Source organism: Caloenas nicobarica, chromosome 3 (assembly GCF_036013445.1).
Source record: "Caloenas nicobarica isolate bCalNic1 chromosome 3, bCalNic1.hap1, whole genome shotgun sequence".
In the NCBI taxonomy this organism is placed as follows: Eukaryota; Metazoa; Chordata; class Aves; order Columbiformes; family Columbidae; genus Caloenas; species Caloenas nicobarica.
Window position 1 is genome coordinate 47750569 of NC_088247.1, and position 27919 is coordinate 47778487.

Genomic DNA, 27919 nt, shown 5'->3' on the forward strand with positions numbered 1-27919 from the left:
GCTGGGTAGTATATGACTATTCATTTAACACACTTGTTCAGCTGTTCCTATTAAAGATGTTTGAGCGTGCAGACAATTTGCTGAAAGCTGGTCAGCCTTGTAAAGGTCCAATCCTACAAATGTATGCAGGCAACTTTTTAAATTTGGGGGAGTAGTCCCCAAGAGTCTAGCGAAAGTCTTGTGGGATATGATTTCTCAGATTATTGAGGATTTTCAGGATTAGGTCTTGAACCAGTATCTTTTTATAGGACTTCTAGTCTAGCAATGTGCATCAAGTCGAATTTTATTCCATGAGGTATTTTTTGTTCTGCATAAACAGGATTGGACAGTATGACATCTTGCATATTATCAGGACCCCGCTTCTCAGTTCAGTTAACCTGTACGATTTATGAACACTTGCTCCTTGTCAGACACTAAGGGTTTAAACTGTATGGACATGTCCCTTTGTCATCCTCCTTTGTGAAGGATGAAAATGAGGGCATACCCTCGCCTCTAATCACCTCAGCCTGAGACCTGTCCTCTCCCAGCTGGCTACATGGAATAGCAGTGAGCACTTTTTGGGTTTGTGTAAAAGGCAGAAGAGCATTATTTTTAACCCACTTGAGAGGGAAAGCCCAGCACAGCTGCATATGTGCTGAAAGCCACAGCGCAATCAGGAACCAACCCTACAGCATCCACCCTGGACCTGACCGTGGTTGCAGAGATGTGCCCTGCATTGCCAGCTCTGCCTGGGGAACGCTCTCCCCCCCGGCTGCCTCGCTTTTTAAAAAAGCAAACAAAGCTAAACCCAGAAATTCTGCTTTTTCTTAGAGTGCCACAAGCTGTATGCCAGACAGACACGGCTCAGGGAAGGGAGCTGACAGCTGAGCACGCCAGACACTGTGGGAGCCATCCACCCCCTCTCCGGCGTGATGGGAAGCATCCTGTCAGAAACACTCGCTGCATTTGGGCTTTTCTTGAAGTAATTATCTGTAAACAGTGACGGGCTTATCCTGCTGGGAGCCTGCGATTCCTTGTCGGTGTTTATAGATGTGCTCGATAGGAGAGTCGTGATGGTCAAAGCTCATCAGACAGAAAGCACCATGGCACCAGAGCTCCAGCCTCAAGTCTGTTAGGGGTGCTCCCTCTAGTGGGAAGAAAGTACTTTAGCTGCAAAAAAAAAATCTTTTTCCTCCTTTTTTTTGAAACTTTCTCTTTTTTTCCTTTAAACTTTCTTTCTTTTTCTTTTGTTCCTCCTGTTTTGTTTTTTTTTTTTTAAGTGAAGAGTCAAGTTTTCCAGATAGTGCAAGACATGGGGCAGTTCCCATCAGACAACAAGTGACCAAACGCCATACTTTTCCAGCCCTTGAGTATTTGGTGGTGGAGCTGGAGCCCAGTCGGTGCAGATCTCCTCCAAAATGAACCCGTGGCAAGTGAGAGACTCTTTGTTAGTCTTCCAACAGTCCTCAGAGTATGCCATAACTGTGTTTGTTATTGATTTCCCACTTCTGATTACAAAAATAGGACTTACTATAATCATAATAATATTAATGATACAAAATAATTATAGTAATTATATACTTTTTGGCAAATTATTAACACATGGCAGCCCAAAAGACCCCATTGGATTAAAAAAAGGTGACGATGCACAAATGTTAAAAAAGAAAGAGTCTTTGTTTAAAAAGAGGGAAAAACAATCTGCAAATGAATGCATTTCTGTAAGGCAACGTGTTACCTTTCATTTTCCGTCTAGATTTAAGTCAGGTTCTGTTGTTGTTCAAGAAATTGTTAGAACTTGGCTTGCTTGAGCTTCTCAATGTGGTAACACAGTTTCAGCGCAGGTCCCAGTTTCAGCCCCAGGTATTTCATGATCATGTCACTTTTCAGCAGCAACAAAGCATTGCCATCAATCTCCTGGTTTCAAAAGAGAGAAAGAGAATCAAAATGTGTTAACCCCCTTCCAGTGCTTCGTCCTGACACATTAAACAAGGTGAATCAGAAACAGCATGTCTTTTAGAGCAGAGGTAGCTGAAATGTCCTGCATGGTGAAGTTTCATTTAAAAATTTGAAATCTGAGGTATGATTGAAAGAAACTCTAAAAGAGGGGTTAATCAAATAGTACATTTTATTCTTCAAGGAACTGTAAGGTTTGTCTAGGTTTTGAATTACTTTACCATTAAAACATGAATATTAAAAAAAAAAATTCGGGGTTACTCTAAGCCCAATGCTGAGAAAAGCCAGTCAGCCTTGAGAGAAAGGAGTGAGTGATGGAGGGAGGGAGAGGGCTGTGGCCTCATGAGCTGCTAATACTGCACCTCTGAATCTCAGTTCCAGCTTTGTCCCTGGTTATTGGCATGTTTCACATATTCCCGGTGCACTTATATCCAATGAGATATATATACACACACACGTTTCTTTTTCATAACGTAAAGATAGCGATAACTTGCTTATTTTATTACATTTACTAACAAAATTTGTTTGAATTTCATTTAACCTTCATGTAAGTCGAGGAAATTACCACCAAGTTCAGTTTTTTTATCCCAGACGTGTTGGCTTGAAAGTCTTCTGAAATCACGAAGTGAGCACAAAGTATGGTGGGTGCACAGTGAAATGGACTGTTTTACTATGGTCTGTAAAACACAGAAGCTTTCAGCTACACTGTCCTTCCTTGAATCCTGAGCTTGTCTGTTTTTTCCCAACTATATTAGTGATTCTGCTAAAAATTACTACCCCCTCCCCACGGTCTTCCACCACACTTACATACTCAGATCATCAGAGCTAAAACATAACGAGTGCTATATGTGTGTGCATAGGTACACACATATACACACATACTGATGCTGTATATGTCGTATTCTGGTTTTGATTGTCTGATCTTTCCTGTGTGATCTATTACCTCCTAATTAAGCAATACCATAGATCCTAATTTGCCCTGATCATTATTATTCCATTCAGTGGGTGATTTAGCTGATGAGCAGTTAAGGTCACTTTCTGATTAACTCAATCAATTAATGCTCTTCAATTTGCAGCCCCCACTCTATCCATAATAGAAACCCACTTCACCTTCCGTCTTTCCTTCCCATTATATTAAGGAAGCTAAGGGAAAGGAAGAAAGGAAGAAAGAAAGAAAGAGAGAGAGAGGGAGGGAGGGAGGGAGGAAAAGTATTACATACAATTAATATTTGCATAAAAAAGAAAACCAAACTCTTGGAACTGTGGTGCTATAGGGTAAAAACACTGTCAAGGGTTTGGTGCAGAGGCAGCTGTTTCTAAAGGTTGAGTTTGGTATTTTATTATTTCCTTTCTTATTACTGTGTAGGGGTCAAAATTAAACTCCATGACAAGAGTATGCCAAAGGGCACATTCATATCCAATTAAATATCCCATATTAGTAATGTCCCTGTGCAGATTGTTGGCTTGACTTCTGTGCAATATTACTGTGTCAGCCCTTTTAAAAAAATAATTTTTAAAAGAAGGATTCTATAGCATGGTCCGCAAATCTGCAATAGCCCACCAGAAGATCTTGAACCAGATCTGGAGCTGGCAAAATTCAGTGCCAACAATGCAATTAGCTTGTTTCACGTGAGTTGAGTTCTGACCCACTGCAAGTTAGAATGTTGCAGGAGATCATTGCTGTGCTCCTGCAAAGGGAGTGACACAGCAAATGTATGGGCCGTGAGGTCACGATACAGTGACTATAAACATACAGCTTCCACCTGCAAGAATGAGTATTATTGTGCTTGTGCTGGCTTCTTGAAGTACTTCTTCTGAGGATACTCTTCAAAAAAGCAGAGTAGCCCCGAAACAAGCCCTGTGCCATGCAACAAGAGTTGCACCTGGTGGTGAATGTCCCCCAGGGTGAGGCTTTTGATGAGAAAGATTAAAGTCCCCATCTTCATGGCTGTTTAGGAACTAAATTCTAAGTAAAATGGAAGACTTCAGGATCTATATTCTGCTAGGATATACATGTATATATATATATATACTTTCGTATTCTGCAGTCTCATGAACAGACACCAACCCTGGTAATGCCACCACCTGTGACAGGAGTGCAGCGAGTGGCAGCTCAGTGGTCAGTGCTCAAACGCTTGAGATGAAGAAGGTCTAGGGAAAGATGCACGCTCACAAGTCTGATGTCTAGCACTGGCAGAGACAGGTTTCTGTTTGAATAAATTGGATTAATTATGTTGAACTCAAAGGTTTTTGTCTCCTTCATACATGCATTTGCCAATCACTGGCCATTATTAAACTGTCAGACCATAACATCTCTTTAATCCCATCCATCTTGAGTTTTCCACCTGCTAATTCCCCGTGTAACTCGTCCCCTGCTCCATCTCCCTCCTTTCGTCTTTCTACTAAGTCTTTTTTGCTGAGAGAACATTGCATGAGGATTTCACTCAGTGTTGCTACAAGGTCCCTGCCAGGCCGATGGCTCCTTCACATGAAGCCAAAAGTTATGGGCTGGGCTTTTCTCAGCAGGTGCCTCTGCCGAGGGAGCAGGGAATCGCAGAGAGGAGGTAGTAGGCAGTTTCATGGTCTTTGGTGGACAACCTCAGGAGCCACCCGTACAGATCTCCTTGGGTGTCTTGGTAAGAAGAAAAGCTTGTGCTTCTGGTGGGAGAGCAGAGCAATGGTCATCCTGCAATGTGTTTGGCAGCTGTGGAGGATGGGGGTGCATCTCCTCACTGCACCCTGGGAGAACCAGCTTCGGGGACTGTGGTCAGCACCTAAACGCCTTAACATAGCAGTGGGAAAGAACACCACCTCCACACAGGATACCCCCACAGCCTTTTCCTCCTGGCAGTCCCACCACCCTCTCCCTTCCAGTGTCATAGCTCAGATGACTTGATTGCTAAAGCAACAATTTCAGGTGATAGCTGGGCCTGGTCAATGACAGTAAGTGCTTCTAAGTAAATTATGCACCTGCTTCATAGGAAGATTGAATATACAGGAAGATATGACTAAGGTTAATGGACTAATCACTTGTCTCTCACCCCTGGGGTCTCTGTGCTGATCCAGATGAGACTTGAAGGCTGAAAAATTGCAGGGACATATATAACTTGAAGGCGTAATTGAATTGAGTTGTGTGGCAATCTTACCCAAGATCTCACACCTACAGCATATTTTACAAGGAAACCAATGATAAGTAGAGCCCATGGGTGCTGGGTGTTCAACAAAGGATGACAGGGACAGTTTTTAGTGGCAATTCAGCTTGGTCTCCTTGGCCACAGAGCAGCTGCAGTATTGCGGCATGCTCCAGTGCAGCTGGCCCATGGCTGTCTGGGTCGTGTCACTGCCCTGATGCTAGATAAAAACACACTGGGCCATCCTTTGCTGCAAGTGGAAACTACGCAAAACTGGTGCTTTTGCACTGTCCATATTTACAAGATGAACTTCAAATGTTTCTCTTCTTTGGGATGTACCTGTGTGTCTCAGACCATGGCAATTCTCTCTCTCTTGCATGAAGGGTTTTCTCGTGATGCACAACCCCTTCTGATAGTCTCAAAAACTCAAGCTAAAGCAAGTTCCTTCAAATCTGAAGGTGGCTTGTTTATCTGCCTGGTTCCTCACATGGCCCACATAGGCCACGTTTTCTTTATCAGCTTATAAGGCAGATCTGACTGCTCTGCAGAAGAAGGGGAAAGTACACTGCCACCTGACCTACAACTGCAGATTTGGTCCTAGCACCACTGTGCTTGCTCTGCTGTCCTCATCCCACCGGCCTGTCTGCAGAATGGCAGATGGTCTCAATACCTGCTTAGGGTGAACAGGCATCAAGGCCTGTCTTCATCTTCACTTCATCTGCTCCTCAGCCACCTCCTCTCCTCTATCTGGAAACCCGGCATCCAGGGTGTAGCTGGAAGTCCATCACTTGTCTTCCTCAGCTCTTGTCCGCAGCCACACATTCCCACCTGTCCTCGCTGGCCCACAGGCAAGGAGTGGGACCTTGTGTTCAAGGCCCCTCTCTTGCTTTGTGACCTGATGTGCTGATCAAGAGTCAGGGCTGGGAAGCTCTTCTTGTTTAGACCTAGGTCCAGACACTTACATCCAAAGCTATGACCTCCAGCTGAACACAAGTGAGTCACTTTTAGGGTAAAACCCGTTTTCACAGCCAGACTGAATTGATCAAGGAGGGATGGAAGAGGAGGAGGAGGCTGCTAACAGATGCATTGGTGCCAACTCCATATGCAGCAGCAGAACAAGAAACTCCAGATCAGATGTGTGTTTACAGTCTTACCCTTTGAAATTAAGGATAATATAATTTTCACTGCTGGAGATTGCCTAGCAAAAGCAACTATCATATTCTTGAGTGAGTCAGCAGGTCCATTAAATTTGGTTATGTAGTTACATAATACTGAGGGGAAAAAGATTAAAAGCTTGACTGTTTTGGGTTTCTCTTACTAAATATCTAGTGACATATAAAATGCTCTTCAGAGAAGAATTATAGGTATCCTGGGAAAAAATTGTCATTGAGATGAGGCTTTTTTTGTGACAACGTGACATGAAAAATGAGCACCAGATTCTCTGTGCTTTCTCTTAGGCTTGGCATAGAAACAATTTATACTGGCATAATTGGGAACACATGGTGAGCATTTTCTCAAGACATTGTTAGGGTCTCCCCATTGTAGGAAGAATAGAATAGAATAGAATAGAATAGAATAGAATAGAATAGAATAGAATAGAATAGAATAGAATAGAATAGAATAGAATAGAATAGAATAGAATAGAATAGTTGAGTTGAAAGGGACCTACAACAATCATCTGGTGACTGTCTGACCACTTCAGGGCTGACCAAAAGTTAAAGCATGTTGTTAAGGGTATTGTCTAAATACCTCTTAAACACTGACAGGCCTGGGGCATTGACCACCTCTCCAGGAAGCCTGTTCCAGTGTTTGGACACTCTCTTGGGTGATAAGTGCACCTTTCTTTAGTGCAACCCCCCCAGCGGTGCTGAACACCTTGCCCAGCCATGCATTCAACCTGGCTGAGCACAAACACTGCCTATAGGAGCCAAATGCAGCTTAGGGTGGGTGTGTGGTGGGTACTGGCTGTCTCTTGGGAGTGCCCATGCACTTGGCTTAAATCATCCAGAAGCAGTAAGGGCAGCCTTCTACATACATGTTTTCTGAAGAGCTCCACGTGGGGACCTAAAGCGTGGGGGTCTGCATCCTTCACAAACCAAATCACGTCATCCACTGTCCAGGTCAAAGGATTCTTGCTTGATGGCCGAGCCACATCTTGTCGTTCTGGTGAAGGACTTGAGGCTATCGGTACAAAAAAGCCCACAACAGCTCGTTACAATGGCACACAGCAGTTTTCTTGGTTTGTGAGTGTGCAGTAGTACAGCAGCCTCATTGCGGCGTTGGATCTATGTGTGCAAGTATCAGCCTGAGAGGACGGGGTGGGGAGAGAAGGGGACTTGGAGCAGTTTCTGATCTGAGTGCTTATCGGGAGACATGATCCCAGCTGGCGAATTGCGTTAAAAAAAAAAAATGAAACCTTCAGGTTCCTGCTGAGGAGACAAAAATGTGCCAGCTACCAGGCTCTTAAACTGAGCTGCCCCTGCTGTCTGATCTGCAAGCAGCGGGGATCTTGGCTCAAGAAGACACCACCCTCCCACCTGGAGAGAAAGTGCTTCAGCACCAAACAAAGGACTTTGCCATTGAATGCGAAGCTTAGAGGATAAAATCAGGATTTAGCAAATAGTTTTCTTCCCTTCACATTCAGATATTCAGACTAATCTTAGAGCTTAAAGGACAGTTTCTAGTCAATACCTTCCTAATCTTAGGCTCTCACAAAACTGATGATCCCCAATTAATGCCCATTTGGAAAACTACTAAAACAAGCAAAGATGAACATTGCACATGTGACTTTTTAATGGTATAGGCCCTGGATGATTTAAGGTCACTTCAGCTTGCTGCAGCTTTAAATCAAGTGAATAAAGGCACGTTGGAATGAAAGTGCATTTATGTTTTTATTCTTAGTCTCCTCAGAATTATAAATCTCAGCCTCCACATGAATACAATTTGCACCTCCACTTATGCCGCTTCACTATTACAAGAACTATATTATGCTCGGTTACAGGAAAGCTGTTTAAATTTGTTTATATCCACACCAAGCAAACTTTGCATTAGCAGGCAGCAGCACACAGGTATATAAAATGTTGCTTGCCCTGATCTGCTAATTTCTTTCTAAGGCCCAGTTTTTAATGAGAGGTACAAATGGAAAGCAAGCAGGCACTACAGAGGACAGAAAAGGAAACAGAAGAGTGCAAGTAGAGGGAAACCACAGATACCTAAATAGGAGCCTGGAGAAACCCCAAGTAGCCAACAGGGCAATCAGAGCTGCTAAGCAGAGAAGGGCTGAGCTCTCCAGAGGAATACTGAGCTTATAAAGACAGAAGAAATGTATGATAACCCCCACGTGTGACTCAAAACATGATCCTAATGTGTAAGAACAAATGTAGTGGGCTGGGTTTGTGGCTTATGTAGATTGTCATTCCATTGACTTCAATAGAGCCATGCTGATTTATATTAGCTGAGGATCTGCCCATATATGCACAATAAAGGCTTTATGTGCATATTGGTCCTTTTTTTCTCGATGCCATGCTCGTCTTATGGTAGAATGTAATGAGGTATATTTTGCAGTTATGAAGGATGAACTCCAGTAAGCAGAAAGTGCTACGAATTTGCAAATCTGGTCGATGGGCTTCATAATGGGATGTGATGTAAATATCATGATAATTACACCCTCATTTGCTAAGTCGCTGCTCTGGATATAAAGGACAAGGAATAGCTGCAGGACCTCTTAATTAGACAGTGAAGGACTGGTGTTTGTATGGACTCAGGTGACCCTTGTCTCCTCTTACAAAATAAATGCAATACACAATGGTGCAGACATCATCTGGAGCCTTTGGCATGAAACGATGAAGACAAAGAGTGCAAAACAAGCAGGGTAATCTTGGCCAACCCCTGGATCATCAGTTACACCGAGTAACTTTGTCAGAGACAAGTGGGAGAACTGAGACTTGTCTTGGACGCAGAGGGGTGAGTATTTCTCCCCTGCCTGATCTGCCAATAATCTGGGTGTCAGCTGATGTGTGGAAATATTGAGCACCTTGGCATCTCAAACCAAAGGCAGGGAGAAAACCAGGGTTTTGTAAACCAGCTGGAAAATAGAGGGGGGAGAGAAACGTTTGGCCGTACCCAAAGGATTGCAGATGTTTCTATGCTGCTGCCATAATGTGGTCGAGGGAGAAGTTGTGCCCCTCCTGAGGATCACATTTTTTCCCTTAAATTTGAATGAATGTAATGGAAGCAGAGGGTCTTAGTCTGGGATTCACACTGGGCACAGAGAGAGCAGCCCATGGCCCAGTGATTCCTGCCTGCAACCTGCTGCTTCCAGAAATGCCAGGAAAGGGCAAAGGAGAATAGAGAGCTCTGAGAGCAGCTGGGAGTCTTCACAGGTATTGGAAATACCTGTAATGAAAGGAATGGGGCTGAGGAGAAAAGGTTGAAATGACAGGAGAATTCTATTCACTCCTTTGCAGTCTAGCGATCAATAGCATAAATCTGATTTTTTAAAGACAAATATATAAATGACCTTTCTGAAGAAACCACATGGCTAGAACTCTTCCAGACTCTAGCAGGTGAAGATAACCCTTTCAGATCCCAACCTGAGGTATAATATAATAATATAAAAACAAGAATTATGTGTAGATACTAACTCTTCAAAGATAGCTTCATTTTTATTTACCAACCTAGAGTCAAGTCCTGCTGCTTTTTCATGAATTAAGATTTGTTATTTTACTTGTGTGTAAAGGGCTACTTTAAATGTTGTTAGTAAAACTGGGATAAAACCACCTTGCAGACTACTATCTTGAACATATTTTGTAGCTGGTGAGTCCAGAAACAATCTGGTTTTCCACGTATTTTTAAAATGTATATTGTTGTTTAATTTACTCTGGTTTTTTGTATCATATTTTACATATTTAAGTGTAATTTCTCTATTTATAAAAGAAAATAAATCATTTCATGTATACACAAAAGCATAGGGTTTGTTTCAATAGCATCACTTTGCTGAGTGATTATATTAAGCACAAAAGTGTTTGATGGCAGCAGGGCAAGTACTATACATTTTTTCTTATCTGAAGGTATTCACACTTAACCTAAGAATTATATAAATGAGGAATTCTCATGTCCCCTGGGTATCCTATGCCATCCTGTCATCAGAATTAATCAAGATGATAATGAATACTCAGATTACAAAGAGATGGGAGTGCTCACCACCAATAATTATTTTTCGAGATCGTAATCTAGGTCAAATCCAATTTCCTGTTTTTGACAGGTGGCAAAAATTTGTCAAATTAATGGAATGGGATATGGAAATTTAAGTAATCGGAGAGAAGCGCTTCCCTCTCCTGCCTGAAGCAGTGTTGGAGAAGGAGGGTGAAGAGGTTCCTCTGCAGGGAAAGGTCTTGAGACATCCCAGATGAGACCATTGCCTGCACAGAAACAGCTGGAAATGCTGGGTCAGTGGCCAAAGCCCAGCAAAGTCAATGGAAAGACACGGTCTGTCTTGGTCTGAGCTCTCACCCCATGCAGGATTTTCTCTGTCCTCCACCTCTGGCCTCGGGACCTTCTCGAGAAGAAGGATGGAGAGAGAGAAAACCAACAGCCAAACGGCTGCAGAGCCGTGACAAGGAAATCAAATGCTAAAATGGCGTTAAACCTACGAATGAAGGAAAGATAAATAACAGAGTCCCTAAATATGTTCTTGGCAAACATACAGAGCCCAGAGGGAGTACGGTCATTGATAGATAAGAGTGGAAAGGGAGTGACAGATGAACTTTAATATTGCTGCAGGACTAAATGATTTCTTTACCTCCAGGGGAAGGGGTGGGAAAAAAAATTTAAAAGGTTCTCTGCTTGCAATGGAGCAGATAATAAGGAGCATCAGATCTACAGAAACTAAGCAGAAGTAGCGGAGCCTCAAAGGCACAGAGAAATGGGAATTGTTTTTTTTTTTTTTAAAAAAAACCCACCTCACACTGTATACAAGGACAGGAGGAAGGCTTTGTAGAAGACACTTATCCAAGGGCACATTGAGCAGGAAAAGAGGAGAGACATCAGAAAAGCAGACATGTGGGAGAACACAATTACAGGATATTTATGTGCATGGGGGGGTTTGATGAGCCACAGTCAGCAGAGAGTTCTGGAGAGAAGATTGGGCTCAGCAGGCCGGTTTGCACTGGCAGGCTCTTGCAGGAGATGCCGCCGTGCATCACCTGGCTGGTGGCCTCGGCCCCTTGGCACAGCAGGGTAGAGTCCCCGTCTCAGCAGCACGGTGGCTGCTCCCGCTGCCGGCGCGGCACACGCTGCGCGGGGCTGCAGCATCGCGGGCGCTCCTCCGTCCGCTGCAAAAGCAGCCCAGCGTCCAACTGTGGGAGAGGAAACTGTGGGCTGCCATTACATGTGTGTTGGGGCTTTTCTTTATTTGCCTTTCTTTTGTAGGGGTGTGTGTGGGGGGAAATAGGCAGCTCACCAAACTCATTGAACCTTTCAGGCTGTAAAAGCCCTCAAAAATTAACAGGCAGGCTGTGTTTGCTGAAGAATTGGTACCCAGCACTGAGCCCTGCAGTGCTGGCAGCAGCTCCTTGGTCAGTGCCCTGGGGAGGTGGGGGATTCAGCCCCCTCAGAGTGTTTGCAGTATTATTCTGGAAAAAGAGACACTTCAAACCCTGGGTCCCCAAATGTTTTCAGGAAATAAATGTATTTGCAACCAGGATTGCCTCTTTAACAAAGGCCCTCAGGTGATAATAATTAACTGCTAATATTGGGTAATAAAATCTACATAAAAATAACAAGCTACAGGGCAAGGTTAAGGTTATTATGTTGTGGTTGAATACGCAATTCTTCATACTTGGAATAAAGGCTTTGTTTGTTATGTAAGGAGGCTTGGAAAGGTTTATGATGTCCTTGACTATTCCTTCCCTGATTTAAGAGCTTCAATTTGGCAAATGATGACAGGAAAGTGCATGTTTATCTGTTAGCAGCCCCAACTGGCTTTCTGAAATGAGATTTTTTTTTTTTTTGGTATTTTTTTGGTTTGGAATTTTTTAGCATAATCACGGAGATTTAGGCATCAAGCTTCTGATCGCATTAATGAGAGCTTTGAGGTTTAATCTCATCCATTCCGCTTGAAAGACATGTTCTGCTATGCACTGAGATATTTTTTTATGGTTATGGTTTTTTCCACGATATTTGCCCACCATGATAAATAACGCAAGCTATTTTTCAAAAATATCCATAAATAAAGAGGATTGGTTTGAGGTTTCAGAGAGAAATTCTTCCTCTTTTTAATTAGTCCTGCTCATCCCTGCCTTGTAAGTATGCAAACTGAGGAGGATAAGAACAGAGATTAGCATGCACCACTTAATCATCTTTGCTCACTTATGATTCAGCAGCATATAAATTATCCCTAGAAAGGGGAAAAACACATGCAGAAGCATCATAGTGACAGTGCAGTTTCCAAAGACCTTTGCAAGCGAGATTTTGTGAAGACAGTAATGAAACTTCAGTGTGGCTGCACTTAAGCATGTGCAGAAAGATGTGCATTTTTAAAGTCTGAGATTGCCAGTAGAAGTGGAAGCAGCATGCTGGGTCAAAGTATGATGGCTGTGGAGAAATACAGTCTCTAACTTTCAGGAGAAGCAGGCAATCTTGAGCTGGCCAAACATCCCACAGGTCCCAGATGAGCTAGTCTTTGCAAGTGTCAAATGCATGTCACATAAAACATGCTCAGAAGTTTTGGGATGAGTCCTGTTACCTTGAACTGTCATATGTAGCAGCTTAATGTCACCTGTTACAGCTTCAAAGACAACCAAACATCTTGGGTGCCGGGTCAACAAGAAATATTTTCCTCTTTGCTCCTCAAAGTGCTTTAATATGTTTCAAGCTGGAGAAATATAGGAACCTGCAAAGCCTATCGCATGGCCACTGTATGACTTTTATGAGACAGGGAAACAGTGGTATTCACAGTCAGAAGCAAGAAGGGAAAGTAACTCAGATGAGCAAGCTCAAGGAACTCTGATTTTTTACACTTCAGTCCCTCGAACATAGATTCAAACCCCTGATACCAAGGCTTTTTTCCACACAACACATTTTTGTCACAGGAACTCTACCACAGTATTTTGTGGATGCTGAAGATGCACGAAGTATCCAATAAGCCATTGGGTAAGTTAGGGAAGAAAAATCTATGAAAGGTTACTAAATATGAATCCACCATTTCTGGTTCAGGAAACCCTCAAGCCACAAATTGCTGAAGGTGGGGAGGGTAGCGAGGACTTATCTCTGTCTTGGGGCTGTGCTGCTGTCTCACGCGGCAAACAGACCTCTGCTCTGTGCTGCTCTGACCCTGCCTGCGTACTACAAAGAGATAATGACTGATCCCAAGCAGAATGATAAAGATTTTCAAAGCGAGTAACAACATTGTTAAATCTTGGCTCCTCACAGCTGCCAGCTAAAGCTTGACGAAAAGGTTCCAGTTCTGCTAAGAGGCTCTAGGGAAGCAGTGGGAAAGGGGAAAATGAATCCTGTGCACAGTAAAGCCCCTTGTCCTCCCAGCACCTGATTATGCTGGCCCAAGAGGCACTGAACAAGATCTGAAAGAAAAGGCTCTTCGTTTCCTTTTCTTTGCAACTGAGGCCCTTGGTTCTTAGTGACAACCTTTTACAAGTTGTTAGCAGTAATGCATTTCTATGCTATCCACTGTGCTTTGAGTAATGCTGACTCTATAACTAAAGAAAATGATGAGAACCGAATGCTTATCTGTGCTCTGTATAATAGACTAACACAGGAGTAAACCAAGGAAATAAGTGTGTGAAAATAATAGCACAGTGAGGGATGGGTTTTGGTAGGTACTGAACATTTAGGAAGGCAAACTGAGATAAACAAAGAAATGCAGGGATAAATACTGATAATATGTATTTTGCAAGAATAATGTTCTAAAATATTAAAGAATGAAAGTTCAGAAACAGGAAATAATACAGGCATTGAGAAGGTGAGGGATCCGAAAGAATTATGCAAAGACGTGCAACTACTGGAAAGGGACTCTGGAATGACTACTGAGCAAGAATATGCGGAATCACTTGCAGTTTCCAGGGGAAATGCAAGGGCAGAAAAACAGTGTAATGAGCTAATGGTAGACAAAGGGGCTAGGGGAACCAGCAAGTCTTCTGCAAATATATCAGGATTAAAAAAAAAAAAAAAATACTAGAGTGACAGTAGATTCCATTAATAAATGAGGAAGGGAAAGAAATTAATGACTTAAAAATGTCTGAAACACTCAACTCCTTTGTTAAAACTATCCTCAAGATGAAAAATGCATAAATGAAGTTTGAATAATTAGTAAGGGGTGATGACACTGTTGGAATCACTACTGATAAAGACCTGTTAATGGAGAACTTAGAAAATGCAAAGGAAGACAGAGTTAACAGAAGTTCAGGGAATTAGCTAACCCGCTTGGTGAACCCAGCTCATTTCTAGAGGGGGGAAAAAAAAAAAAAAATCAACCCAGCAAACCTAACTCCTAGCAGGGTAACTGGACAAAAATACAAAGAGGGGGAAGATGAAGGATTATTGAATGCAGCGGTTCCCATGGCATCCCTTGAATTTGCAGATAAACTTCTTGTGACTTTGCTTCCTGAAGGATAAAAGAACCTTGAGCAGTAAGTTGGATGATTTCTGAAAATATATGTTTTGCTGGGCAGTCTTTTTCAAGCAAAATCTGGCCTGGTTCATGACTAAAGGGGCAGGATGGGCCATGCAGCTAGGAAGCAAACTCTTTTGCTGAAATGCTTTGAGGTAGGCACTAATATTTGGGCTTGCTCTGCATCATATCTTGTACACAGCTGGTATCATACAATTAATTGCTGTAGGCAGTATCATCTTTGGGAGGAATGCCTTACATATTAATATTTATATCTGCAAGTCGATAATAACAGTTGTGATTGCCACACAATTATACATAATACATATGTTTACATAATTAATAACAACATTAGAAAACGTTCACCTTTTTACTTAATGATGAACAGATTGATTTTGTGTTTACATAGATTGTTATTTCTCCTTCTAAATGGAAGTGTGTGTGGTCTGGATGGATGTCAATACAGACCCACCTCACTAGTTTTTCTGGGAATCTAGGAGTGAGTTAAGACTCCAGCATGGCACCAGCACAGCAACACACATTGCTAAATGGAAGATGTTACATTACCACTTCTGTTTCCTTCAAGATAGGTCCCATTCCTTGTTGGGCTGGAGGTCTGATGCCGCAGGCCAGTAGATGAGGACCCCCCTGAAGACACCTGGGCAGGACGATGGCTACAGGAGGAAGAGGAGACTCCAGCAGGACGTGCGTCTGTGGGACTCTGCAGCACGGCGTACACGGAGCCCATGCAACCAAAGGCAGAATCGGCAGGATCCACGCTGTACCTCTTCATGTTTGCAGGATCAACCAAGTAGTCCTCAGGTGTGGCCGTTTCTGCCCAGGAAACCAAGACACAAAAGAAACATCAGTAAAACAGAACAAATTTTAATTCAGCCCTTGAATAAATTTTTTTTTTTTTTTTCCAAAATCTCTTCTTTTTGGAAAAAAGTTTAACACCAGCTTTCTATGCAGACAGCTGGCTCCAGGCAGGATCCTTGCAGAGAACTAATAAATAATGAGAGGAAGCACAACCTCTCAGAAGTCAGTAGACTCACAGCAGGGAAACTATGGCTTGATGTGCCTCATCTGTGTCAGCTTATGGCAACGTTCTCTGTAAAGTCCTGAGCCACTGACTGGAGGGTCTCATTTGCCTCATGGTGCTGTCCAAATACCACCAAGACTGGAGGATTGTGCAGCTATTTTTTGCTCTGTCTTTCATTTAAAAACATGAAGGTTGGAAGAAAGAAGGCAGAGGAGGACAACAAGATAGGGAGTTTGTTGTGTTCATAGCACCTGGCAGCCAGTAGGAGGGAGTGAAGGCAATAAACCTTCTGGCTGCAATTACCGAAATTCATCAGAAAATATCCTCAGCTGCAGACATGCATCAGGCCTGGTATGCCACAAGGAGAAGAGAGTTGGTGACTGATGGGCACACCCAAGGTTTATCATGGGCAGAGGTGTATGAGGGAGTCATTCAGACCTGGCTCAAAAGTCAAAGCTCTTTCTCCTCCTCATTCCCACCACTCTTCTCCCTGCAAAACCAATCCTCCCCTCGCACAGCCCCAGGACCCTCTGCTCGACCACCCACCACCATCACCACCACCACTGGGATATAAGCAGAGCCCCTGGAAACCTCTCTGAGATCCAAACCTCCACATAAGCCCTAAAAATACTGGTAAACTGTGCCTCAGAGATTCCTGCTCCCACTGGGTGAAACAAGATGTTAACATCTGGCAGACAGGGAGCCTTCAGATTGGGAAAGTGCCTCTCATTGCCCCATGATGGTGCTTTTGAGCTGTTGAAAAGGCCACCTCTGCCTCCAGAGACATCTAAGCAGGGTGGAATTACCCCTGTGGTGTCGCACATCTCCTTCTCTGCCTGAGCAACACTCTCCTCCTAACATATTTCATAGCTTTATTGAGTAACAGGAAGAATTTATGCTGTAATTCATGGTACAAGACCCAAACCCCCATCACTAATAGATGTTGAGGCTGTATATAATAGAGTTTTCCTTTTGATTTACATTTTTACTCTTTTCCTTCGGAAAAAAAAAAAAAAAAAAGAAACCTTGGCAGCTGCATACAGTAGTTGATGTTAAACAAACATGATTTAGTTTGACAACTCAAATACTCAAGAGTTGTACCATGCCAGCATCCTGGCACAAACTTTTGTTAGATGATTGCCTGACTATTCATTCATTTACTGCTATCTTTTCAAACTTTCTCCCATTCTGGGCTGAGGCTGGACTCAACATACGGCAAACATCAGATCTGAAGGACAGCTGTAAATGCAAAATTTCCTCGCTTTTGGACACTTGCCTTTGCAACTGCAGGTAGTTCCTTTAGTAATGCTTTTCCCTGTTAGATAATTTGGATTCTTACAGCATGCTTTCAGGTATCCTGTTGCTTTCTGCCAGGGATTTCTGAGCTTGATTCTCACACAAATACAGATAGGGTGGAATTCAATTGAATTCAATGGAGCTCAGCTAACGTAACACTAGCATAAGAGAAATGGGAATCAGACACTCTGAACCTTTCTCCCTAACCTCCGACAGATGCCAAAATTGTGTAGCAATTGAGCTAAATACCTTGCTTTTCAGACTCCTCCCAATAAACCAAAGAAAATCCAATCAAGCCTTCTCATTCAAAGGAATTTAATTACTGTGTAGAACACTTGCAATAAAAGCCTCTTATGCACAGACAGCACTTTCTGCAGCATCCTGCCTGCACTGCATGGAATAATTATGCCTCTTGTGAATCATTACCTCTTTATTCTGGGAAAAGAATGCTCTTTTAATATGATTACAATATGAAGAAGACGCAGGCTATCAAAACAGCAAACAGCACATTAGAAGAGCCCTGCTAAATAAACGGCATACAGCTTTATTACTGTGGATATAAATGACTCCAAAATTTGTGAGCAGACACTAGGGATCTTTCGACTGATGACAGACTCTCTCAGTAGTCTGTGTGAAATTAGATGTGTGCGGGTGAAATCTCCCTGTGGCAAGACACCCATGAGTTGTGCGTGAGACTATGATGAAGAGCCAGACTCTGGCAGTTCTGTTCCTGACCCTGCCTAAGACTCTTTTCTTCCACATGTCTCTGCTTTGGGCTCCAAAGTGGGAGTAATGGTGCCTATTGCCATGGACCAGGCAGGAGTCTCCATTCATTACTGTTCAAAACATGCCCCGCTGGAAGGTGCTTTGGGAATCTGAAAAGTCATATTAATGTCTTCATTGAACAGGGGGGAGCAGGGATTGTCTCAAGCAGCGATGTTTCCAAGCAAGCCTTCTCAGAGCTCCTGATCTTCAAATTGACATGAGCAGTCAGTAGCTTACAAGAGCAACTCATCAGAGTCCCCTCCTCTTGACCAAAATAAGCTCATGTTGAAATACAGATAACAGTTAGATTAGGAAAAAGGAGACTGTGCATTCAAGTATGTGCGGTTACAGGTTTTTAACCATACAGTTGTAAAAGGTCCTGGTCAGCTTTTGTTTGCCTTGACGAGTGCGGGCTCCTTTGTAAAACTGCACGACCTGATGCACCTGGAGCAACCACGTCTCTGTGACCCCATGCCTTGCAATGGTCTGCCCACCCCCACGAGAGTCCTACATGTGGGAGGGAAGAGGCAAGCAAGTTCAGGGGACTTTCAGGGCACAGAGAGATCCATTGTGCCCCTGAGGGGTGACACAGTCCCTGGGCAGGAGGAGACATCTGCATTTCATGATCCCCCCTCCCAGGGACAGAGAAGGAGGTGAAGGTGACCAGGGACAGTCTATCTGGGTTCACCAAGTATCAGTCACACCTGACGAACCTGGTTGCCTGGATTTGTGGACAAAGGTAGAGCAGTGGATGTCATTAGCCCTGACTTCAGCAAGGCTTTCTACACTGTCTGCCACAATATTCTTGTATCCAAGTCAGAACATTATAGTTGAGATGAGTGAGAAACTGGTTGGATGATCAAGCTTAGTGGGTGGCAGTTAATGGGTTGTATGTAGGTCAGTAAAAAGTGGGGTACCACAGGGGTCTAACCTGGCATCCAGGTTTGGTCTCTGCCATACCAAACATGGACAAATGGGTGAGTTCAGCGGAGGGCCATCAAGATGGCTGGGGCCTGGAGCACTTGCCCTGCAAGGAGATGCTGGGGGAACAGGACTTGTTCAGCCTTGGGGAGAGGCAGCTTGGGGGGTAGGAACCTAAAAACAGCCCCACAGGACCCATGGGGAGGTCACCAAGAAGATGGAGCCAGGCTATGCACAGTGGCGCACAGCTGGAGAACAAGTGTCAACAGGCAAAAATCGAAGTGAAAACTTCAGACTGGATGCAAGGAGAAACCTTTTCCCCCTGAGGACAGTGTGGCAGTGGCAGAGGTTGCCCAGAGAGGTTGTGCATGCTCTGGCACTGGAGGTTTTCCAGACCCAACAGGACAAAGCCCTGAGCAACCTGGTCTGACCCATAGCTGACCCTACTTTGGGCAAAAGCTTGGACCAGAGACCTCCTGGGGTCCCTTCCCACCTGAATTGCACTCTGATCCTATTACCGACATGTCCTCCACTCCAAGAAGCAGCTGTAGAGATGGGGGAGGATGGTGGCAGGGCCTCATGTGAGGGGTCCAAGACCCCTCACAGTGGCACTGGAGGCAGCGGGAGAGACGGGCTCCATTGTCCAAAAACGAAAGACTGTGGAAGGTCTCTGTGTTCCTATTTCTCTAGCTCCTTGTTAGTTGGTACCACAGAGAAGCTGCATGAGTTGGGGCTCCACCAGTGATGTGTATGAATATATCTGCATTTTGTAAGCTCCCAGAAGGCCTTGTAAAGTGCACAGCTTCCACAGCTACTAATCCCACTTTGGCCAATTAGGGAAAAACATGTTTTCTAAGACAACAGAAGAAAACACAACTCTCTACTGAGGTTTAAAATGCAACAGTTTCATAAATCTGTAGCTTAGTCTTTCTGTATTCTGTCACACTTCTGTGTTTTATTTTCCAGGTAGTCAGCAGGGGGGCACACACTAGTGACAAATTAGTACACAATGTTTTAAAGCAGGATTTGTGAGAAAGCTGCTTTGAGCCTTTGCTTTGAACACAGTAGTCTCCGTTACAACTGTTCACCACCCGGAGATGTTCAAGCCATTTTGGCATAATCTTCCTTTCCATGAATGGTTCTCAAGCAACTGGATTGAAAAGTCCAAGGCTGTTACATCCAACACACCTTAAAATGCAGCCGAGGAAAGGAAAAAACCAACTGCTTTCCCAATTTAAAAATTCACATTTCTTTAGCTGAGTTTCTTTAAAGTAGCAGCCTGTATGGTTCCTAGCCAAATTATTGAGGATGGGTCACTTGAGAGTTAAAACAGCATGAGAACCTTCAGCTCACATCCCAGGTCTGCTGCAGATCTCTGGAGTGACCTTGGTCAGGTTATGCATCATCTCGAGACCCCAGTTCTCCAATAGGCTGAAGAAAAATATTTGGTTTGTCTCTCACCTCTTTTAACATGTTAAGTTCTTTGCCTCTGCAGTGTCTGTATGCTGCTACAGGGTGCCACATGGATGTGTACACTGCATATCTGAATGCAAAACACATACGGTGGACCTTTGGTAGCATCTGGGAATAGACACACTCCAGAAAGACAAAAAAATTATACCTCCCATTGTGCATTAGGAAAGCAAATAAAAATCAAGCAGGAAATGAGGAAGAGTGTATACCCAGGGAAGATGATCCTTAGCTGTAGTTTTCCTGAGCAGATCTAATCTCTCACTTTTTATTCTTTATCTTAAAAAAAACCCAAACAACCTTAATTTGCTAAAATCTCTCCTAGAGGTAAAAGCTCTTTCTGCACTCCAGGGGCACTCTCTAGCCTGCCTTCTCTCCTCTCCTCCCAGGCAAACACGTCTTGTGCCACTTTCCTCATCTGCTGCTGCTCCTGCATCACTTCTCGGGTCACAACCCTCTCTCCCTTTACTTGTCTCAGGCTCCCTTACCTTAAAGCCTCCACCTGCTCCTTCCTCCATCCTTCCCTGTCATCTCTTCCTACTGCTTCTTCCATCATATTCCCAGCATCTTAACTTTGCTTTAACATTGCTTTTGCACACCAGCAGCATCACCCTTTTCCAATTTTGTCAGCTGTTTTCCCATCTCCCGTTATTCCTTCCTCCTTCACCACTGACCTGCACAGCCATTTCTTCCCCAGGCTGTTCCCCTCCCACCCACCTCACACCCTCACTCATCCAGCTTTCCCTTTCCTGATACCCCCACGCCTTTCTCTGGGTTTGTCCCCAAATTGCCGCTTGGACAGCAGTGCCCAAGGTCAGGGCAGTGAACTGAGACCAGGGTCCGTGTTCCCAGTTAACAGGCCGTGTCCTGCACAGCCATGGAGTGGCTGCACCTGGGTGAAGGTTGCACAGGGCACCAATGGAAACCCACACACTGATCCCCAAACGAGGGAGACCCTCTTTTACACACCAGTAGCTTCCCAGGACATCTGTTCTTCCTTCTAGGCCACTACTTTTATGTCATTTCATAAACTTTTACTCCAGCACCTGCAATGCTCTATCATTTGTATATGCTCTAATTAAACTCCCCATTAACTTCTTTTCCCCACAGTCAGTATGGATTTCTTTTTCTTTCTTTCTTTCTTTCTTTCTTTCTTTCTTTCTTTCTTTCTTTCTTTCTTTCTTTCTTTCTTTCTTTCTTTCTTTCTTTCTTTCTTTCTTTCTTTCTTTCTCTTTCTTTCTTTCTTTCTCTTTCTTTCTTTCTTTCTTTCTTTCTCTTTCTTTCTTTCTTTCTTTCTTTCTTTCTTTCTTTCTTTCTTTCTTTCTTTCTTTCTTCCTTCCTTCCTTTCTTTCTTCCTTTCTTCCTTCCTTTCTTCCTTCCTTTCTTCCTTCCTTTCTTTCTTCCTTTCTTTCTTCCTTCCTTCCTTCCTTCCTTTCTTTCTTTCTTTCTTTCTTTCTTTCTTTCTTTCTTTCTTTCTTTCTTTCTTTCTTTCTTTCTTTCTTTCTTTCTTTCTTTCTTTCTTTCTTTCTTTCTTTCTTTTTCTTCCTTCCTTCTCTTTCTTTCTGCTCATTCTGTCATTCTCTCTTTCTTTCTTTCATTCTCTCGTTCTCTCGTTCTCTCTTTCTTTCTCTCTCTCGTTCTCTCTTTCTTTCTCTCTTTTCCCTGCCCCTATTCTTCCTTTTTTTGTATCATCCCCTATTCCTCCTATCATTTAGTGATGGGCTTTGCCCCCTGACCCTTCCCTCTACCTTTTTAAGTGCTACCATATATTTTCTATAATGGGTTGACCATATGTGAACTCCATATTTTAAGCTGCATGATATCATAGCTTTCTCAGACCTCATCTCCCCACCCCAGACAGGGCCAGCCTCTTCTCATCTCCCAGTCATTTCGAGAGGAGCCAGCCACAGTGTCAAAATCCTGTTGAGACACTCCTTGCACGGTTTTATCTTCACCTATATTTTATAGTTCCCGAACCTGGTTCCAGCTCCTCACACAAGGATGGCATCTGCCCTATCTGGGAGGCCGTGTGGAGGGAGTGGAAGGGGACAGTTCTAAGCAGCTGTAGAGATGAGAAACCCTGTATCTCAGCCTTCATGGAAGGAAAAAGAAAAGTTGGGAAACACAAAAAGCAAATGCAGAGATGCAGAAGGAAATTCTTCAGGTGAATTTAACCATCAGTTTGCTCTACTGTAGGCCAGAGGAAGGGAGCAGAGAGATCTAAAGACTATTTAAGAGTGTGAAAGATATGCCTTGGTTCTGAACTTCTATCTTCTGTTATAACATCAGCTCTTAAAAGATTAAAAAATAGCTTTGTCTGCCAAACAGCCTCACGCATTTCTGTCCAGTCAGAAACAGACCATGGACCTTATCTTGTAGCTTGAGCCTGCACGCATTTATCTAAAGATAAGAGCTTCCTATGATGGATTAAGACTTTCCAGCTCTGCCTGCTGTGATTTACTCTGGGATTACAGCACCGGCCCATTTCTTTTAGTTCTATCGCCTGTCCAGACATGCAGTACAACGAAAATATGATGTCACCCCTTAGCAGGCATTTCTACACCGTGTCAACACCGCTCTCTGGTGCATGCATCTGCACCCCACATGCCTGGGCAAGGACTGGACCTTTTCCACACCAGCCCGTGTCCTTGGCTGGACGAGGAAAACGTTACAGGGAACGGCATTTGGTTTGTGGCAGCGGAGCTGAGCTGCTCGCTGCTCGCCAAGGCGGGGTGGCACGGAGACATGTCCCTGAGGAGCCACAGCATCCCTGAGGCTGCTGCAGAAAGGCAGCGAGCGAGCAGGCAGCCCAGGGCATCCGCCGACAGCGGGTCAGGGCTGTCACGCCTGCGTTGTTTGGTCTACAGGATAACTTTTGCATGGGTTATAGGAACACACAGGGAAAGGGAGACACTAGTCAGTCAGAACAGGAAAATGTAAATAAGCCTCATCCACTTGTGAATGTAGGTTTTATGAACGCTGAAACCATGGCAATAAAACCTGCAGTGAATTCTCCAGGGTTTAGTCGGAGGCTTTACTGCACCACGTACCATGTCGTTGTGTCCTAGCTGCTAAAAAATATTTTGCGGTAACTGAAATGCCAAATTCCCCAATGGGAAGCTGCCAGTCAGTTAACATCAAGAATCTAAATTTTTAGAGAATTTTCCAAAATCCAATGTTGTCCTGATTACAAGGACTTCAGCATAGGCAATTTTTTTTTCATTACTTAAACAATTTCCCTTGAGTATTTGCAGCCCAGACAACAGCCACATTGTGTTTAATGCAGTAGAACCAGGGAATTAAACCAGCTGGGAACAGATCAACATGGTTTTATTGTCGAAACTGAGTAAAAAGGTAGAGTAAATTCACAAGCTAGCTGCTGACAAATATATTAGATTCAATAATAAAAGGTGCTCGTGTGTATAAATAACCCATGGAGGATTTTTTTTTAAGTGCTTGGGGATGATTGAGTAAATGTCTTGTGTTGCAACGGAGAGGTTTTAGTACTATCTTACAGTGTAGGCAAATTGTTTTGGTACTGCATCCCCACGAGTGAAGGCAAAGGGATTTCAGTGACATAGGGATCCAGCCTTTAGAAAAAGTCTTCTTTTGGCCTCTTCCTCCTGATTTCAGACCCGCTCCTCCTTTCTTTTCCCTTCTCCCTTGCCTTTATGTTACACCAAATTGTACATCACGAAAAGGAGATTTATCGGGGTTGTATAATTTTGTGTCTTAGCACAGCAATAGTTCTGCACTGGCAGAGGGAGACGGGAAAGGCTGCAATCGATCTTTTCTGTCTCCAGCTTCTAGCAGTACCTAGAGGAGATTTTCTATCCAGGTAGTTTATAATGTACTCTGTATGCTTATAAATCAACATTGATAAAAGTCACAAAAAGCTGTGTATAGAATAGACTAGATGAAAATGACTGTGTTATTTGAAAATTTCAAGGTGTAACACACTGGGATTCTCTGCAGCTGAAGTACTTAGTGCATTTTGTTCTGCTACCACCATGATGAATTTCCCTGAATTATTTTGCTTAGTTCTGGCTTAAAATATTTAACAGAAATTTTTTTTTAATTGAAAAACGAACCATTTCAGACACAAGAAGTGAGATGTCTAGAGCAAAATGCAGTAACTGCAAAATAAGCTGCATTTGCCCATTAACTAATCTCATGCAGGAGTTTGGTAGAGCACATATAAAACTTGAGTGTGTGCATGTGTTTATAGGTAGGTATAACATCTTTTATAAAGCCTTTGCTTCATTTCTCCCTGGCCAGTGCTGCAGGTCAGATGGACTTTCTGATACTTCTTCTGGGGTTTCTTCTGCCGTATAAATACAACCTAGCTGAGCCCTAAAGCCTTAGTTTCCCTTCACAGATCCTTTATTTTCCTGCCTTCTCTGCTGCTGCTTCTGACATCCCTGGCCTATCTTTGTCCCAGCAGCTGGCAGCTCACCAATTTCCCTTTCTCAGGTCTTTTTATCCCCTCATCTCCCCATGACCCTACAGAGCCAGTTTCCCTTCACACCGGTGTGCTGCACCGTGCCGTGCCGTGCCGTGCTGCCGGGAAGCTGGTCTTGCCCCAAGACCCCATCCCAGAACTCACCCCCAGCCTCACTGCATTTTCTTTAACTTCGGCTTCTCTGCTGAAGTCCAGCAACCCACTGCCACCTTTTTGTTTAAATCACTTTTGTAACCTTACCTCTCCCATGAAGAAACCCACCACAAAGAACCTGTTTTCCCCAAATCTCCATTAGCAGCTTATTTTCAGTGACACGTGGGGACATATTTCTCTTGCCCAGCTGCTGATGGTGCAACTCCTCACCTTCACCCTGACTTTTCCCATAGCTGCCCATGGCCAGCACTGTCCCAGCACAGGCACCAAATTGCACATCGCCAACAGTTTGCTTCTGTTACTCTCTTAATTGCTTTAATCTCCTGCTCTGCACTCATTTTGCCAACAGATAAATGTTCTTCCGGCAGATGCTGTGTGTTACTACTTTCCGAAAGGCACTTTGATGTACTCTGTATAATTACTGCAAACAAATAAATCCTAAGAAGCTGGGGAGCACTGTTGATTAAACAGGGGCCAAGATTTTTCAAGAAAAAAATTGTTGTTTTATCTTTGTGGAACTGGAAATGCCATTGTGTGTGGGTTTCCATTTATTTCATAGTGAACTGGAAAAGGATGGAGAGAAACAGAAGGTAGATAAAGACAGATAAGCGAGGAACAGCCTTTTAATCTAAAGGCTAAAAAAAGAGAGTAGCGTGGGGGAGGAGAAAAACTGAGCTGAAAAACTGAAGAACATCTAAGCAAAAATCAGTAACATCCCCTGAAAAAAAAAATCTGAATATACTTCGAAACCTGTCAAATGGAAATAGCTTAAACACAAGAATCCCTTTTCCCCCCTTCTAGCTGGCTCTGCTTGCTCCCATGGAGGTGCAAGCCCAGGTCCTGCTGCAGGCACCACAAATCAGGCAGTCCCAGAAACAAGGGCCCTCTCGTCCAGACTCACAAAACACGAGCAGGCGTTCATCTCTCTTGCAAAACATTTCTTCTTTTGTCTTTTACTTAGCAAGTGCTGGCTTTGCTAACTCTCATAGCCTCCTCCACTGCCACAGCCAGTCTTTCTATTACTCTGGCTGCGACAGCAATCCAGCAGCAAGAAGCTGCACATCTGATTGCCCACAGCTTTCAGAGGCTATCAGAGCCTACACTGACACAAGTGATGCTATCTAATGTGGCTTGAGCTGGCACAAGGTAAGGATCCTCAGGATCATCTTTTTCCCCCCTTGCATCTATGAAAAATCTGGTGAGTTGTGCTGGTTAATGCATGCAGCACTTGGATAGGGGGTGGGTTTTTCATCATCAGTTCTGGCCTGTGGCCTGCTGATCTGACTACTTGAAATGTGGGTATATTGGATCACAGGTATTTGTACCAATATTTTAGAAGTTTAGGAATGGAAATTCCTGTTTCGACTTTAATTTAGGCTATTTAAAATCAAAGCCCAGACTCCTAACTTAAGACATCTCCTAAAGGAATCATATAGCTCTATGGAAAAGTCTTAACCAGCTAAAACAAAGTTAAAGCTAAAACTGAAGCTAAAACAGAGTTACAATAACATGATTTACCTGACTGGGACTCTAAAAGAGTGTCCATGCTTCTTCCACGTGACTGCACATGTAAAGCTTGAATTAAATGCTTATACCCAGGGGTATTTTTTTTCTGTAGTGGAAACGATCTCATCTATCATGCTTCATGCATTTATGCCCATCACTTCGTCCCCTTTCCTTACGCATACCCTTTGATATGGAAAAATAAATAATCTTTTTTCCTTATTTAAAATCCATTTCATAGCTTAGCTCTCTCTTCTAACTCCTGTGGCTGCAGCCCAGGCAATCTCCAGCACTGTCAGTGCCATGGCTCAGCACATCTGGGGCTGAAGGACAGAAGAGCCTTTGGGCTTCTCCTCATCCACCTCTGAAGGCAGAGTTCCCACCCCCAGGGGAAAGCTTTTCAAAAGGGATGGATTTTCTTGCACCCCCTCAAGACCGTGGAGGTAAAACAGCCCAGCAGAACATGGCGAGGAGGGTTTCCCTGGGGCTGACGGCTGGAGGGAGGTCTGCTTATAGCTCCGCTGCTCAGCATCCATAAGGAGATGCAATTTCATAAATTTAAAGGAATAGAAAGGGACTCTTTCTTCATTTAGGGGTCAGCAAACAGTAATCACACAGCTTAAACGTCAGAAGGGTCAATTTATCAAATTCTGCAAATTCTAGAGTTCAGGCAAATTATATCACAGGTAAATTTCTTCTCTCCCATCCATCTCTCATTTTTCTTCCTGCCAGGATTTGTCCTTTAGTGTCTATTTCGTTAGTTTCTTCTGGTCTAGGTTTAAAGGGCAATGAATGCTAAAGCCTCTACTACCATCCTCACAAACCCCCCCCAACAGGAGCATTGCTTTACTCTCTCTTTTCTTTCACCCTCCTGTGTTTACTTCTTACTCCTGGTACCATCTGAAACTGTTACTGTCCGTCCCTGGGTTTCCAAATGTCAACATGCAGCTCCAGCTGCAGTTGCCTGTCTTTCTTGCTCTGCGACGTGAGTTTCCACCCTGGCCATCTCATTTCAGGAAACAAGTCCTGGGGACGGTGCTCCAGCTGCAGGCAGGACCTCAGTGTGGAGGTGCTCGGTGGGATGTCCTGGCCTGGGGCCAGCTGGGTCAGGTCTGGAGAAGGAGGAGGCACCCAGCCTGCTGATGGATGTACAGACACGCAAGGAAGGAAGGAAAGTAGGAAGGAAGGAAGGAAGGAAAAAATGCCTGCAGCCAACCTACCCCAAAGCCCCAAAGACCAGACAAACATTTTATATTACACTTTACTGTGGCTGGATGGCTCATGCAGTTCCTCTGCTCCCTTTTTAAGAGTGACCTTAATATTTTATTTATTGTTTAAAGGATAATGTGCATGGTAGAGCAATATATGAGGCAATAAATGGCCTTTGCAGGTAATTAAATGCTGAAGAGAGCCGAAGCTACTGATAGCCGTAAAAGCCATTTATTCTGAGTGTGCTGAGAAGCCAGGAACACTGTTCCTCATAGCATGCAACAAGACAAGATTAAACAAGCCACAGTACTAGAAAGGGGAAAGACAACATTTTCCTTGCCCTCTCAGGGCCTGAAATTTCTGAGCTACTGTTTATTTGGTGCTTGAAACAGAAAATATTGATTGTAATA

At 43.6% G+C, this 27919-nt stretch overlaps 1 protein-coding gene across 1 annotated transcript in view; it reads right to left on the reverse strand.

The window, feature by feature from the left end:
* Nucleotides 1–1767: 1767 nt before the first annotated feature.
* Nucleotides 1768–27919, reverse strand: part of SCML4 (Scm polycomb group protein like 4) — a 44023-nt gene continuing 17871 nt past the window's right edge. Inside the window, exons 6-8 of the mRNA XM_065632679.1 lie at nt 15256–15522; nt 7099–7244; nt 1768–1893 (exon numbers count right to left, since the gene is read on the reverse strand). Coding sequence (XP_065488751.1) covers nt 1768–1893; nt 7099–7244; nt 15256–15522 — 539 coding nt within the window. The remainder of the gene's footprint in view (nt 1894–7098; nt 7245–15255; nt 15523–27919) is intronic.